At 33.6% G+C, this 14,772-nt stretch overlaps 1 protein-coding gene across 9 annotated transcripts in view; it reads right to left on the minus strand.

Moving 5' to 3' along the window:
• SLIT2 (slit guidance ligand 2) overlaps positions 1-14,772 on the minus strand; it is a 256,317-nt gene that overhangs the window by 26,868 nt on the left and 214,677 nt on the right. For 6 of the 9 annotated variants that reach the window (XM_051619876.1, XM_051619873.1, XM_051619872.1 and 3 more), the window contains 5 exons: positions 13,740-13,903; positions 9,103-9,227; positions 8,879-8,976; positions 7,338-7,477; positions 3,981-4,007 (listed from right to left, as the gene is read on the minus strand). In XM_051619876.1, coding sequence (XP_051475836.1) covers positions 3,981-4,007; positions 7,338-7,477; positions 8,879-8,976; positions 9,103-9,227; positions 13,740-13,903 — 554 coding nt within the window. The remainder of the gene's footprint in view (positions 1-3,980; positions 4,008-7,337; positions 7,478-8,878; positions 8,977-9,102; positions 9,228-13,739; positions 13,904-14,772) is intronic. The other 3 variants (XM_051619879.1, XM_051619877.1, XM_051619875.1) reach the window with 1 other exon arrangement.

Consider the following 14,772-nt stretch of genomic DNA (forward strand, 5'->3'; position numbering starts at 1 on the left):
GTTCAAGCTTGATACCAATGTGTATGTGCATTTTTTAATTCATCTAATAATATTGTAACTGAAGCTTCTGTAAGAACTTGGCTAAATAATTCTATTTTTGAAGCATGGGAACATTTCTGTACGTAGGAAATGAAGAAACAGAATAGTTTATTTAAAAGTAAGCAGTGGATAAAGTGTCAAAAATCCTATGAAAAGCTTCCAAAGTTTAATTAGAACCAGCAATAACTCTTTTCAAAACACATCTTGCTTAATTAATCTCGGGAGTCTGGATTCTGGTACAAAGCAGCACTGCAACCAGTAAAACTTTGCGTGGTTGGCACGTTCCAAACGAATACAACTATCCAAGGTCAAGACTGAAAATATTTACTGAGATTTTGCAGCTACATTTATAGGATGATGCAACAAGCAACACTACTAAATACTTATGATGAGCTGTCTGTAATTCTTGATGCTGTAAGTCACAAGTTTGCTAGATTCACAGGTCAGTTTGCATTTCCTCTGTGTATGTGAATTCATTCTTAGGACTTGATGAGATTCTAAATCACAGAAAAAAACTTAACTTCATTTTCCAATGTATAAATACATGTAGTACGACAAATAATGAGGACCAATACAATGAGGTGAAAAAGGATTTATATAATTAGTATTTTGAATAATTGGGCAATAAATTCAAAATACAATCAAATAAAGCTATGTCAGCCACTATACTTCTGAAAGAAGACGGCACTAACACAAATGGACATGAGCTTCTGAATATAATAGCACATCACTAACTACAGGCAGGCTTACTGAAGCAACAAACTTAAAATCACTAGTGTATTAGCAAAGCTGGGTATGACTGAAATAAAAAACAGAGACAGAATACAAAAGAAAGAATGGTCAGTTTTAATTCTCAAAATCAGGTTTATACTAGAAGACTTATTCACTGTTCCAAAGCTAAAATAACAAATATATACTACAGACTTACTGGCAATTGCTAGAATAGAAGATTTTATATTTGTTCATACATGTCCATTCCTGTTTTGAGCTTGGTTGCGATATACTGTGAGTCAGTTTCTACAGTCTTTATGTTTTATCAATTAGGTATTATTGTCCTGACTCAAAAAAATGGAGTGTAGGAGTGGTTGGAAAATGTCAGTGCCTTTTAACAAACTATACACAGAAAAGTGCTGCACGTTTATGAAGTCTTGAGTTTGATGAACAATAGACAACATTTAAAGTCTTGAGCTCATTATTCAGAAAACAGAAATAAAAATATTACTATATGAGGGATGAAGTTGCTTACAATTACAAAAAGTTTGCAGTCATAGGAGGATGCAGTTTATTAACAGAAATCTGAACATTTTGTTGGAATTTAAAGTAAAATTCTAGATTCAATTGATTTCTGGACTGTTCCTATTTTTCACCGTTGCTTAACTCTGGTCATCAGGCACCATGCTTGTCGATCTCAGTGTAAGATGGGGCTAGTTAAGTTAAAAATTTTTAGCTGTTTTACATATGCTGTTTGGCAACAACAACAAAAGCGTAACTTTAAGGCAAGTAAGCTTTAAGGCAATTAAGAAAGAAAAAAAAAGGATGGATCACAGACCACAATCAGTAATGGCAGTAATCAAACTAGTAGCAAGAGTTTCAGCTTGCCAAGGGCATCGTGTATATCCCCCCTTTATGAAAATGCAGTAAAATTACTTTAATACTTAAGGTTTTAATAGACATTAGTAATTCAAAGTGCATTAAGATAGATGAAACAGCAAATTTTACGAGTGATGAAAAACAGGAGTATGAAAGGTTTCCCTTTATTCTGAGAAGCTGTAATGCTTATGTGTATTTCTCACAAGAATGAGGATTATGATCTTGATTTAATAACATAATTAAACTTTTAATCAAATTTGATATGGCATGATTTGCATTTAATTACTTGCACGCTTAAATTTAAGGCAGGTACTTATTTGATTAGCAAGGGAATTAAAAGGAGTAACTCAACTGTTTCACCGTAGAAGCAAGAAGGCCATGTAATGTTTTAAAACAAGTAACAAAAAAATGTGTGTCTGGAGCTTGCCTAAACTGAGATGTTAACATTATCCTCCTTTTTTTCCCCCCTACTACTGCCACAATGCAAAATATCTCTGGCATGATAAAGATGACTGTTCCTCCAAGCATCTTATAAACTGTTCAGCTGTCAAGCTAATACAAGTATGCATCACATACACATATGCTTAATTTTGGTGCTGAACTTAGCTCACATCCCCTGGGTTTTTGATAATTTCTTTGTGATAAATTTGCAACTGATGTAAACAGTAATTTTAATAATTTATAGTTCACACTTGTGTAATACATTTACAGTGACTACTGTTCTGTTTAGGATTATTTGCTTTTTTACTTTTAATTACTTTTAAAGACATCTGAAGTATTAGCAAGACTAATTATACACAGGTAACAGCTGCTTCAACTTGAAATGGAGACTTAAATCTCTTTATAGTTTACATTTCGTTTGAAAAGTTAATTTTCACAAACACAGAAATGAAGTTTTTATTTTCATTTTCGGAAATAAATCCTAATATTCTGTATTGTGATTGTCCCCCTGTACCGGACACTGGTGAGGCTGCACCTCAAATCCTATGTTCAGTTATGGGCCCCCCACTACAAGAATGACATTTAGGTTCTTGGAGCATGTCCAGAGAAGGGCGATGAAGCTGGTGAAGGGTCTTATGAGGAGCATATGTGTGAACTGGGATTGTTTGGTCTGAATGAGGCTGAGGGGAGACATTATTGCTCTCTACAAAGGGCTTGTAGTGAGGTGGGAGTTGGTCTCTTCCCCAAGGTAAAAAGTGAACAGAAAAAGAGGAAATGGCCTGAAGTTGTGCCAGGGGAAGTTTAGATTGGAGATTAGGAAAATTTTCTTGACTGAAAGGGTTGTCAGGCACTGGGACAGGCTGCCCAAGGAAGTGGTCAAGTCACAATTCCTGAAGGTATTTAAAAGATGCTTTTGTGGTACTTAGGGACATGGTTTAGTGGTGGACTTGGCAGTGTGAATAGGTTAAATGGTTGGACTTGGTGATCTTATAAGTCTTCTCCAAACAAAACTATTCTATGATTCTATGATAACTGCAGCCTTGCTCAACATGCTATTTAATGGATAATGAAAATACTTTCTATTACTAGTGAAATATTACACTGCTTTATAGAATGCACGATATATTTATCAAATTACATTATGGCACATACACTACAAGATTATTAATTTGTTTTTAAAACTAAATATGTGACCTCATAAATATGTTTTTATGATTATGTTATCTCTCAGATTGCATAGATGATCAGATTGTATAGAAGATGGTTTATCTCGGTAAATGAGGTAAGTGTTAGGCAGTTTTTTTTAAAAAAAACAAAATCAGGAATACCCAAAGTTTATGTTATAAATCCCTCCACTATTACCCTTCTTGTTTTGTCGCCTCAGCTTAATGTGGTCATTTCAGATTTTATATATATATTTACAGCAAAAATAAATAAAGGCCACAGAAATAATGAACAAGAAGACTGCCATTTTGTACTCCAGCACATTTCTAGTACCACAGTCTAACAAGAACTTAAAGGAAAACAGTGCTATAAAACAGAGAACACACTAGAACACAACCAAGGTATGTCTTTCAGGGGACAAGAAAAAAGATTTCAGAAGATCACCATGTAAACTTCTTAGTTAGTCCTATCAGTGGCTGTACAATTTTTTAATACATCTGAAAAAAAAGACAATGAAGCTAGTATTAAAGAACTCCTGCACAGCAATCTGCATCTTCAATGACATTGTTCTGACATGTATTCACAGCCAGAGCCACGTTATTAATTTGAGGATTTGTAGTGAGTTTTGTAAATTATATCTATATATGTTTTATTTGTTCATTTGTAAGAACAGAAATCCATGCACCTTTAAGGAAAGGAAAGTGAGAAACCAAAGTAAGTGAAAATAGGCTTAAAAGACAACTGACCTTTTTCCACTTCATTCAGATTAGCAGCTTGCAGTGACAAAGACAGAAGAGACAAGAGACTTTTTACATTGTAATACAACAGCATAGCACATTAAGCTAATGCACAACTATAGCAGCAGAGAGGTTGATATAGCAAAAAGAAGCAAGCTTCAGAGTCTCACCTACAGCAGAGCAAAACAAACAGAAAAGGTAAGAAGTACATGCCACTGGTGGCATAAGAAAGGTTTTACTTCTGGATCAATTAGATCTGTGATCTAATGACTGATGACAACAAGCAAGAGAAATGATCATCTGTAATCTACAGAATGTACATAAAATGACCTGAAGTTTATTAGACTTGGGTTAAAATAAAGGAGATGATAATGTTAAAAGAAAAGCAAGGTTAAAGAGTGCAGGACACAGTAAGGTATCTTAAAGTTTTGTTTCTTAAGGTTTCATTGGACACTCTGAATGTCCACTGATTCTGTTTGCTTATTGTTTCAGATCTACAGTCTGTGATCTTAAGAAAGTTATACTAAAGTACAAATACCATTCTTTGTCTTTCCAACTGTAATTGTGGAGGTAATCGTACAAGTTAACTGAGGCAGAGTAAAATGGATTCCTGATTCTTAAGCAACAAAATAAGGAGCTTTTTATATTGCTTGGTTAAAAACCAATGTTGCGTATGTGAGAAATGTCAGTATTCAAGGGATTGTTAGAAAGGCTGACTGCTTGGTTTTAAACTGCAACACTCTTTACAACATTTTTCATAGTTTTTGTACATATTTTCAGAGATTATTTGAGATCTTAACAAGCCATCCACATTAAAATAGAGAAGAATGATTTTCATTTTATACCAGCAGGTTTCAGCTGACTTCTTACTTATACTGTACTACTTAAGTGTAAAGCTGTATTTGCAGATAACTATTCACCCATAAAAATGTTCTGGGCTGGAGCAATTCCACATTCACTATGTTTATGCTGTGACATCTTGAATACAGACAATTCAAAGTATCACCAAGAAAATTAAAGGAGAACAGGACAAGCCTCTGGTGGTATTTTCCTGGTATGTATACTGTCCCAGACTCCAGCAACTTACAGCTCACGGACCGAGCTACAGATTAGTATCTTAAAATTTAAAGATCTATTTGTCTACTGATAATATAGTCTGTTTTCCTGACTATTAACCTCCTTTTGCCCATCCAGTACATCAGTTCAATTAGTGAAAACTACATTTCATAAAAAAACCCCCGTCATTAGCAGTATGCACATCTGATTTTAACCTGCTAGAACACATAACAAACCCCAAATGTTTACAAAGTTCCTCAGGAAAACCACTGTATCCATACTGGACACAGATTCTGTTTAGTTATTTTTCAAATCAGTCGAAAAGAAAAAACCCTATAAATAATCTGGCATGTTATACACAGTTGAGGCAACTGTATGAATAATTTATATTCTGAACACTACCATTTCTAGATCCTGATGTGTCCAGACTACTACCAGTCTAATTCTTAACACTGCAGGTTATTTCATTAATATGCAAGACTAAGGGTGATGGACGTGAAGACCTCTTGACTAGCTCAGTCTTTTGTATTTTCTCTTTACAATTAACCTCAAAAAATACTTAGGATCTCACACATTGCGTCCCATCCTCAAACGTTTTGGAAGATAGTTAGAATTGTAGAATTCTGTTCTGTATCCTGTGGAATGAAAAAGTTCAACTTTTTCTACAATTTTTGCCCAGTCTAAAAAATGAGGCTCTGTTGCTGTATGTTTAAAAAAATAGATGTGTCTTTGGTAAGGTGTTGAAAAAAATCTGATAAAGTAATTCTCAACATTTTTTAAAAAACAGAATTGCTAAAATTACTGATTCCAAGCAGATTGTTTTGATTTATTTTACAGCTGGGGAGAAAATTTTCATCTATTCAACCTACTGACTTCAGTAGCAATTATGATGTGCATTGCATCTATCAAATAAACTGTCTTTTTCAGGAAGAATTACTATCAGTGAACAAAAACACTTGCCATGTAAGTGCACAGTATTTTCCTTTTAGAAGTACGCAGTTATGAATCAAATAAAAAAAATACAGTGTACTGTATTTGACTGAAGAAGCACAACTGCAATACATATACCAAAAACATTACCAATGTTTAGGATCTTCTTTTTGCTCTAACCATAGAGATGAATAGAGAAATGCTACAATTGCTGATTCAATTGTAAATGTAAAATGTACATTTCAATTACAGTACTACAGAAATGCAAGAGGCACACTTAATCAAAGTTGTAGGCTAGCACATATAAACAAGCCTTTGTAACCACTCCGTGGATATTTAATACAAAACAGTCCTTCCCATGGTATACTGTGAATACAGCAAGCTGTTGACTCAGGCAATTTAATGCATCTAGAGCAATGTCAAAAATGCAGAAATGAATGACACTGGTAAAAACACCTGCCAAGCTGCAGAGGAGGAATGCACGTGCAAACAGGCTGTCTACTTTCTAATAGATACATGAAACCTCTTAGCATGAAGCCACTGAACAGGAATACTGACTGATGTGACTTTGGTTTGCTTTCTTCCAGCCTACACAGCACAGTATCTGATCACATTTTTAAAGGAGATAGCAATTGATCCCAGGAGAGCTGAAGCTTGACTCACATAGAGCTGCAATGTAGTTACAGGAGAAATAGCAACCATCATTGTCTACTTATTGACTTTGTTACCTATCACTTGTTTCTAAGGCATGAATTGGTAATTGGTCTTAGCTGTTAAGATATCAGTACTTGGTAAACAGTATTTTGTCTAAGCAGAAGGTTAGGCCTGTTCTTCCAGATGTGGAGCATTCACTTATTAGTAAATACCATATTTGGGCTACTTACACTTTTAACCTTTATTGCTGTAAGTATTGTAATTTATGCTATGTGAGGAAATCTCTAGCAAACGTCTATATCCAGCATAAATACTGGATGAATACAAGTATTAGATTATGCAGTTGTATTTCTCATACCTGTGTTCTATAATCTTCACTCACTGTGGGTTTCTAAGATTTAAATATTTCTTTTAAATCTGAATACCCTAAACCATCTGAGCAGTTCAATAGGTTTTAGAACTAGTGATGGAAATACCTTGGATTAAAATGAGTTAACTATGTTTACAACAAATTAAATTAATTCAGGAGTTCACCTTTCCTCACAGTTTTCCAGAGTTCAAATTTAGTGAACCATGAAGATGGTTAACTCATTGGACAAAGTCAACAGGATTGATAAAGGATAACACCTTTAAAGGAAAGATAAAGGATGACACCTATTAAACTGAAAAATATTACTCTTCTTCTAGGAATTCTTGAAATATCTGTACTTTCTCTTATACTCCTACCTGTATATTCAGGTAGACAAAGGCAAGTATAGTTATTAATTCCATCCACACAAGTAGAATTGTTCTCACAGTCATTGTCTTCACAGTCATCGACATTTACTTCACAGTTTTCACCTTCAAATCCATCTGCACAAGTGCACCTGTAATACACAAAACAAAACTAACCACATGGACATTTTAGCTGGGGAAACCAGACAAGATGTTCTGTAATCAGTAGGTACAAAAATTCAGAATCACTATCCCAAAAAGGAACATGGTTGATAAAATGTAAACCACCATATAATAAACATTTATTTTTCATATTTCAAGTCACAGAACAAAAGCTTCTACATTTGTGCCATAACCTTCAGATTAAGGAGCTGTTAAAATTAAACCACTGAACATTCCTTTTGAAAAGTGTGCTACCTTAATAATACAAAGATTTGATTCTATTTCTTATGGAAAGTGATCTGCTTTGTTTTTTTTAAAAATACATGGAAAAAACATTACAACCAGGGATTAGTATGTAACAGTAGCATTCCACTATGCTTCAGTTAAATGCACTAATATAGAGTTCTGTTTTAACATTTCATGCACAATACATACATTCATTTCTAAAAACAAAGCTTGTATAAACTCTTCCAAGCAGTCATTCTTTTTGTTTTTATCTATGTTTATACAAAAACATGCATCAAAAATAGAGACTAAATGTAAGACATAACTCAAACATGACTACACATTATACACTGCAATTTCTATGGCTTTTGATTATGATTACTTTGACTTTCAAAATATGTACCATTTAAACAAATAAATTTAAAAGGTCAAATTCTGAGACATGACGCTGTGACTAAATTCTAGAGGCATAATACTAAGATGTATATGCTTAATTTTTAATGCATAAATATTTAATCTTTGGGCAGAATTTGGATTAAAAATAAGAATGTCACAATGAACTGCAGGATAATGAATTTTATCTTTTTGAAGTATAATTCCTAACAAGTTTGAGGTGTAGATTAGTAAATTACTAATAATTTCACATAAGAATGCTAAAGAACTTTATTTCATAATTCATGAAGTACATCTGGAGTAATTGTACTCTGTGATTAAATAACTCAAGATTAAAAATGCTCACAGCATGTTTATCTGCTGGCATAGTGAGTTTCAAATGAATCACTAATTTTCTGTTTCACTGGGATTTACATTTTATAATTTACATGCTGTCTGTTGAAGTAATACACACAACAACAGATGAATTGTGAGATTTTTTCAGCAGGGATCTAGCTAGCTATTAATTAGCATAATGGCATTAATACTATGTTGTCTTGACCTGATATGCCTCAACTAATCACAACCATTTGTTATTGTTTTTAACAGCTTCAAAGCTTTAGGAAGCTTTCCAAGGATGGCAACATGTTCTGAAAACTTCAGGAGCACTGAAAATCTGCCTTTGTGGTGCACTTACCAGCAAACACGGAGAAGCCAAAGCTTAACATAAAAATTATTTTACATATAAAACTCCACAGTTTTCTGTATTATTATTATAATTAAAAACAACCTACCAGAAACCATCTTTTTCTCCTTCTTTCAAATGACAAGTTCCACCATGGTGGCAGGGATTACTAATGCAGGCATGAATGGGAATATCACAGTCTTGACCCTATGCAGGGAACAACGATTACAATTTATGAAGAAAATACAGACACTAGTGAAAAGGAGCCAAATAAAGGTTGTTAAGGAGAAGCTTATATCACAGCAAGCATTCTCCTCTTCATTCAGGACCTACCTTGAAACCGTATGGGCAAGTGCATCTGTAGAAGTCAACTGGATCATTGTTGCAGGTTCCATCGTTTTTACATGGATTTGATAAACAGGGGTTACACTTAGCAAGAATATTAACATCCACAGGCCCTTAAAAATATAAATTTGATAGTCAGAAACAAACAATAATTAATTAATACTTGACAGGATATATCTGCCATGTTGCTTTAAATTTTAAAATGAAATTAGTATTTTAGACTTTGTGGTGTTGCTATAGGAATGGAATGCTGGACTGTCCATAACTCTTTTGAAATGACCAAATAACTTTGAGATTGCATTTTTGGCTTAATTACCACTTAAAAAAAAAAAAAAAAAGGAAAGAAAAAGAAGAAAAGAAGCTGACCCTACAGTGATTCCCATATCCCCATTCTCTGAAATCTGTACAGTTCTGATCCATGATAATTACTTTACCTTGTATTAACAAAATAAAGGATACAATATCAGCTTTTGTCACATTTGGGGGTAAACACTGCCAATGAGAAAAAGGACTACCAAAGTCTGCAATCCTGCCCTTGATAGGATTACTGAGAACACTACTTTTAATGTACTTTTGTTTTAATTAGTTTTTATGTGCGAGATCAGAGAGATGGCAAAATTGAACCAGTAAAATTACCTTCAAATCGGTTGAACATCTGTGAACTATAATGTAATTTGGATTGTCCAAGCTATCTCATCATAAATAGGTCTACATTGTGCCTAACAGTTCTCTGCATTACTGCATTAGTTGAGCCCAAAAATGATGCAAACTCTACCATGAATCTATGTGCAAATGATGGCTGCAATCTATGTTTGCAGTGTAGTTTCTTACAGTAATGATATAACTACAGAATTCAGAAATTAATATTGCCATAACCTTAAGTTTCAGAAGCCAGACTTTGAGCTTTGGGCTACATAGTTTTTTGAGGTTTTTTGTTTAGTTTGGTTTTTTTTTCAATTTTAACACAGCTTTTAATGGTGAATTTTCAAGGTAGAAACCATCAATTATTTAATAATTGGTTGTTTTTTTTTGTCAAACAACAAAAAAATCACTATTCGTTAAGAATTAGAAATCACTGGTTTATAAAGAAACATTCATTTTCATGCACTTTGTGAGAGAGAAATGATTTATTACTGTAAGAGAAAACAGGAATGACTTGGTCAAATGACTATTAAGAGAATGAATATACATTCTTGACAATCTCCATCTTTACTGCTTGATGGCATTAATTGCTCCAGCTTGATTTCACATTTTACCTATGAAAAATCCCTTCAATTATCCACAGGTGATTTGTACATTCTAAGGAATAATTGGTTATTTTTTTTAACTAAACACAAAACCCAAACTCCTAAGACCTACTAGTGGAATTGCATGAAAGCTTCATAAAAAGCTTTTACTCAAATGAGACAAAGTTTTCCAAGCTAACAAGGGCACTTTTACTGAGATATGGATTTTTCTCTCTCTCTCTCTCTCATCTATCTTTAAATGTAGCTTTAGAAAACTTTCTTCACTTATTTTTCTTTGCAAAATTAATCTTGGAAAGGAGCTAGCATGGAAAGAAGCCATATGATCATAAGGATTTAGTAGGAGGTGTCAGACAGGAAGAGGCTGACATTTTGTTGTTTTTTTTTTTAATTTGCAGTTGCCACAGCCACAATCTCTATGAATCTCTGACTATTCTTTTCTTCATTACCTTATTTTGAAAGAGAAATCTATAACTGATTCAAGTAACTGTTAGACCAGCAAACAGCAGAGGTCAAAGAGCTGAAACACACACCATAGAATTAACACCTAGAAAATCCTGCCTGTGTATTGTAGACTATAGGTGATCATTGCTAGAGTATATTAAGAAGTTCTGTGAAAAAAAAACAAGGCACATACTAGAAAAAAAGCCATCATAACAATACTGTGCTGTAGCCTGAAAGTCTATTCTTCCTGGCCTCATCTGTTTCCTCTGAACATGATAGCCTCTTTTCTAGTTCTTATGCAATAAAATGCTAATTATTTGGCATGAATTAAAATACATTCAGTAAATAAGATTATTTTTCTAAATAGATTAGTAATATAAATTTCACTTTTGAAAGTGAGCCAGAAAGTGAGAACTTAAGTCTCAACAAGCTGGTAAACAACACTGTATCTGATTTTGTGCTGTGTTTATTTAAAACTATTACATATATGCAGTCCCCAATAAAAATCATTCTTCAACTGTAAGAGCAAAAAAGGGAAATGTTACATATACTTTTAGTGAAGTCTAATGGAGAGGCAATTCTGGAGCCTATTTTCATTTGCACTACACCATTCCTTTCCTCTTTCTGCTTGTATGTTAAAATACATGTATATGAAAACTAATTAAGTTAATAACCTATTGTTTAGTTTTTCCCATACATACACTTGAATTTCAAATTGTAGACTTTTTCTTGAATAGGCCCTAACTCGAAAAATATCCTTAAAATAAAAGAAAAAAATAAGCAATGTTCTTTTGTAAGCAGTGAAAAACTAAGTGTATGTATGTTATTGACAAACATACACACACATGTAGCTGTCTAATAATGTTAAGAAAAACATGACATAAACCCTCTTCAAATCAGCTTCTAAACAAACCTGTTGAAAGAAAAACTTCAAACTGTGACTTTTTATGAGTCAGGAACTATTCTCTCTTGTCTCAAAATCACTATCTACACTGAGTCACTTCTAGTAAAGCTTCTTAGTGGAGACAATCATTTCAGTTAGATAATTTTCAGACCTCAAACCCAGGCTTTTAAAGCAACAAAACTGTTCACACAATATGCTAAATGCTATTTTATGAAGAGTCAGCTGAAAATTCATCAAAGAGGAAAACAAACAGTAAGCATGCGTGGCTTAGGAAAGAAGTCTGCTTCAGGTACACAAAAGGAAGGTCAGAAGGTCCACTGTTAATCAGATCACCCATTCCAGATCTACTTATAACCTTACCTGGTACCAGAAAACCACAAGGCCCTGGAATCTCTAGAAGCAGGGCATGGATAGTAAAGGGGTAAAAGTGAAAGATTGAGAATCTGTTAGAGATAAAAAAAGCCAATGCAAAAAACAGCCACAAACCTAGAAAAGCAACTGAAAGAAGGAAACATCAAGGGAAGACTGCTGGAGTAAAATAATTCATAAATTTAGAATAAGGTACAGTCATTATATGGAGCTTTACTACTAGGATAAGACTTCATTTTAAAATGTTCATTTTCACTGGTAACTATTATTTTTGTAAGTAAAATTTAAGCACCCATGTAACTTTGATTTGAATCCATAGATAGTGATTAGAGGGAATTACACACTACATACTCTTTTCTTGTAAATATATACACAAGTAGATCATCAACAGATATATCCAAAAATAGTCCTCTCATTCAGAGAGGACTAAAATTTTGGTTCTATTAGGAATATAGCATCTTTCTAATTTCTATTCAGCAGTTCATTTTTAAGCAAAAGGTAAAATTACTTATATTTGAGTAACAGACACATAATGTCTTACAGGGCCATCATGTCATTGAAAATCTGCTGATTTGCAATCTGTAATTATGAGCATGTTCACAGAAGAGAGGCAGGAAACTTATTTTCTCTCAAAGGTATCAAAAATACCAGATCTCCACTTTTGGAAGAAATACAGTTCTTACTCTGCATGATAATATAAAGGATATTTTGTGATGGGAAAGAGGAAGCAAGATAGCATTTTCTGGATTGTCTGACAGAATCATAACAATGATTGCAGCCCTCGGTGATACAGTTTTTAAAACTGACAGAGCTGGAAAATAACCAAGTCCATCATGTCTCTGCCAATATTTTTTCACTTATATCCCTACAACAGTGTGTATCAAGAACATATCTGCAATTATGTCTAGTGGATGCCTGCAGAGAAAATGATCAGATTGGAAAGCAAATGTCCTATATAAATCAAGTTAAGGGACTTTGCAACAGGTGGCATGACTTCAGAGTTGTATCATTGAAAAACTACAAGAAGGATCAGGAGGGAGAGACAATTCATTCTCATCTCACCCAACAGTGGGCTTTGTTTACAAAAAAAAAAAGTTTTTTGACAGAAAATCTAAGACTTTCAGAAGACTAAATAGGATGGACAGGCAGCGATAAACAAATCTGGATGAGACAAACTCCAACAAAATCCCATCACTTGAAGGAAGAAATTATCAATGGATTAAGCTCACCTTTGAGGATACATTAACAGATGAGTAAGTCAAAATAGCTCGAAGATTATCTAGACTGAGAAAAAGTTACTTCTACAAGACTTAAGATCATATTTATCTGATGCATCAGAAATAATTACAAGCTTAGTAATGGCTTACAAGTATAATCACACATAAACTTAGTTGTATGTTTTTTTTCCAATCATGGATACCAATGCTTCTAAATTAGGACCATGAAAAATGAAGTTACACCAGAAGTTTTCAGAACTTTTTAAAGTATTTATGAAGGGAGAAATGGATAGAATAGAGGAATATTAAACAGTAAAAGAAACCAAGCTCTCTCTCATGAGTAAAAAAGGTACTTTTCTAACCAAAGGACACACAGGATTTATTCCACAGGTCAAATATTAATAAAAATTCAAAACTGACACTTCAAAGCAAAAAAATCAACAATACCTTGGCATGTAAATTTTTTAGAAGGAGTTGTGAGAAGAAGTTTATCTGCCATTTCTCCAGGACCAGCACAACGTGCAATACCAGGTTCTTTGTATTCTGATTTTACCCAGTCAGATAGCCACTGCATGTTACAATCACAATAAAGAGGATTTGCTCCAATAGCCCTATGGAAAAAAATCAAAAAGGGAATAAAGTTTTAAATGAGTGCTTTTAAAAAGAGAACCAAGAAAACAGGTTGGCAAAAACACTTCAAAACACAAACCTCCCCTCACTCTACCAAATTGACCCTATGAACATGAAGTGTCTGGATTTTGGTTCTGAATCAAGAAGTGACCATTTTTGCTGTAAACTTGGTCTAGAAATCTATTTATTCGTTGCTGCATTATGTGTGAACTTCGAAGAACTAGTACTAACCAGCTCTATTTCACCATTGGTATGTAGTGGCCAAGATTGGCTGCATCAGCAGAATGAAACTGATACGGGGAAATTAAGTTAGAAAGAATGAAGTATTTCTTCCGAAGCAGCCGAGGCAACCCCACAGAGTTCTACCCTGATATTTTTCCTTTTCAGTTTATGGTTTCCAGGCTGGTACAAACCATCTGTTTCTTAGCTTCCAAATTTGATTTAATTATTTCCTCTTTCAAACTCTCCCATTGAACTCCCAGTTATGTGCAGAATTCTTTAAGAGGTCTCTGCTGCATAAGTAAATAGAACTGCATTTTCCTAATTTGTGGCAGTTACATAAGAATTGCCTCATTATGAAAGCAAATGAATTTCTTTAAATAAATCTGATTTTATTTAATTAAAAACCTATTTAGCTAGAGATTTTCAAAATTAATTTCTGTAAAGGCTTTTTAAGTTTCTGCTTTCTCTGCTAGAAAAGCTAATACTCTTAAAACTCTAAGAACAATTATATATTGTGTAGTTAATTTTGAGAAGAGAAGCATAATGCCAGTGCATAAAGATGTACTCATATTCCTTTTAAGAAATACAATAATCATAGAACTTTCAACAGAAAATCTTGACATTGCAC

Source organism: Apus apus, chromosome 4 (genome assembly GCF_020740795.1).
Source record: "Apus apus isolate bApuApu2 chromosome 4, bApuApu2.pri.cur, whole genome shotgun sequence".
In the NCBI taxonomy this organism is placed as follows: domain Eukaryota; kingdom Metazoa; phylum Chordata; class Aves; order Apodiformes; family Apodidae; genus Apus; species Apus apus.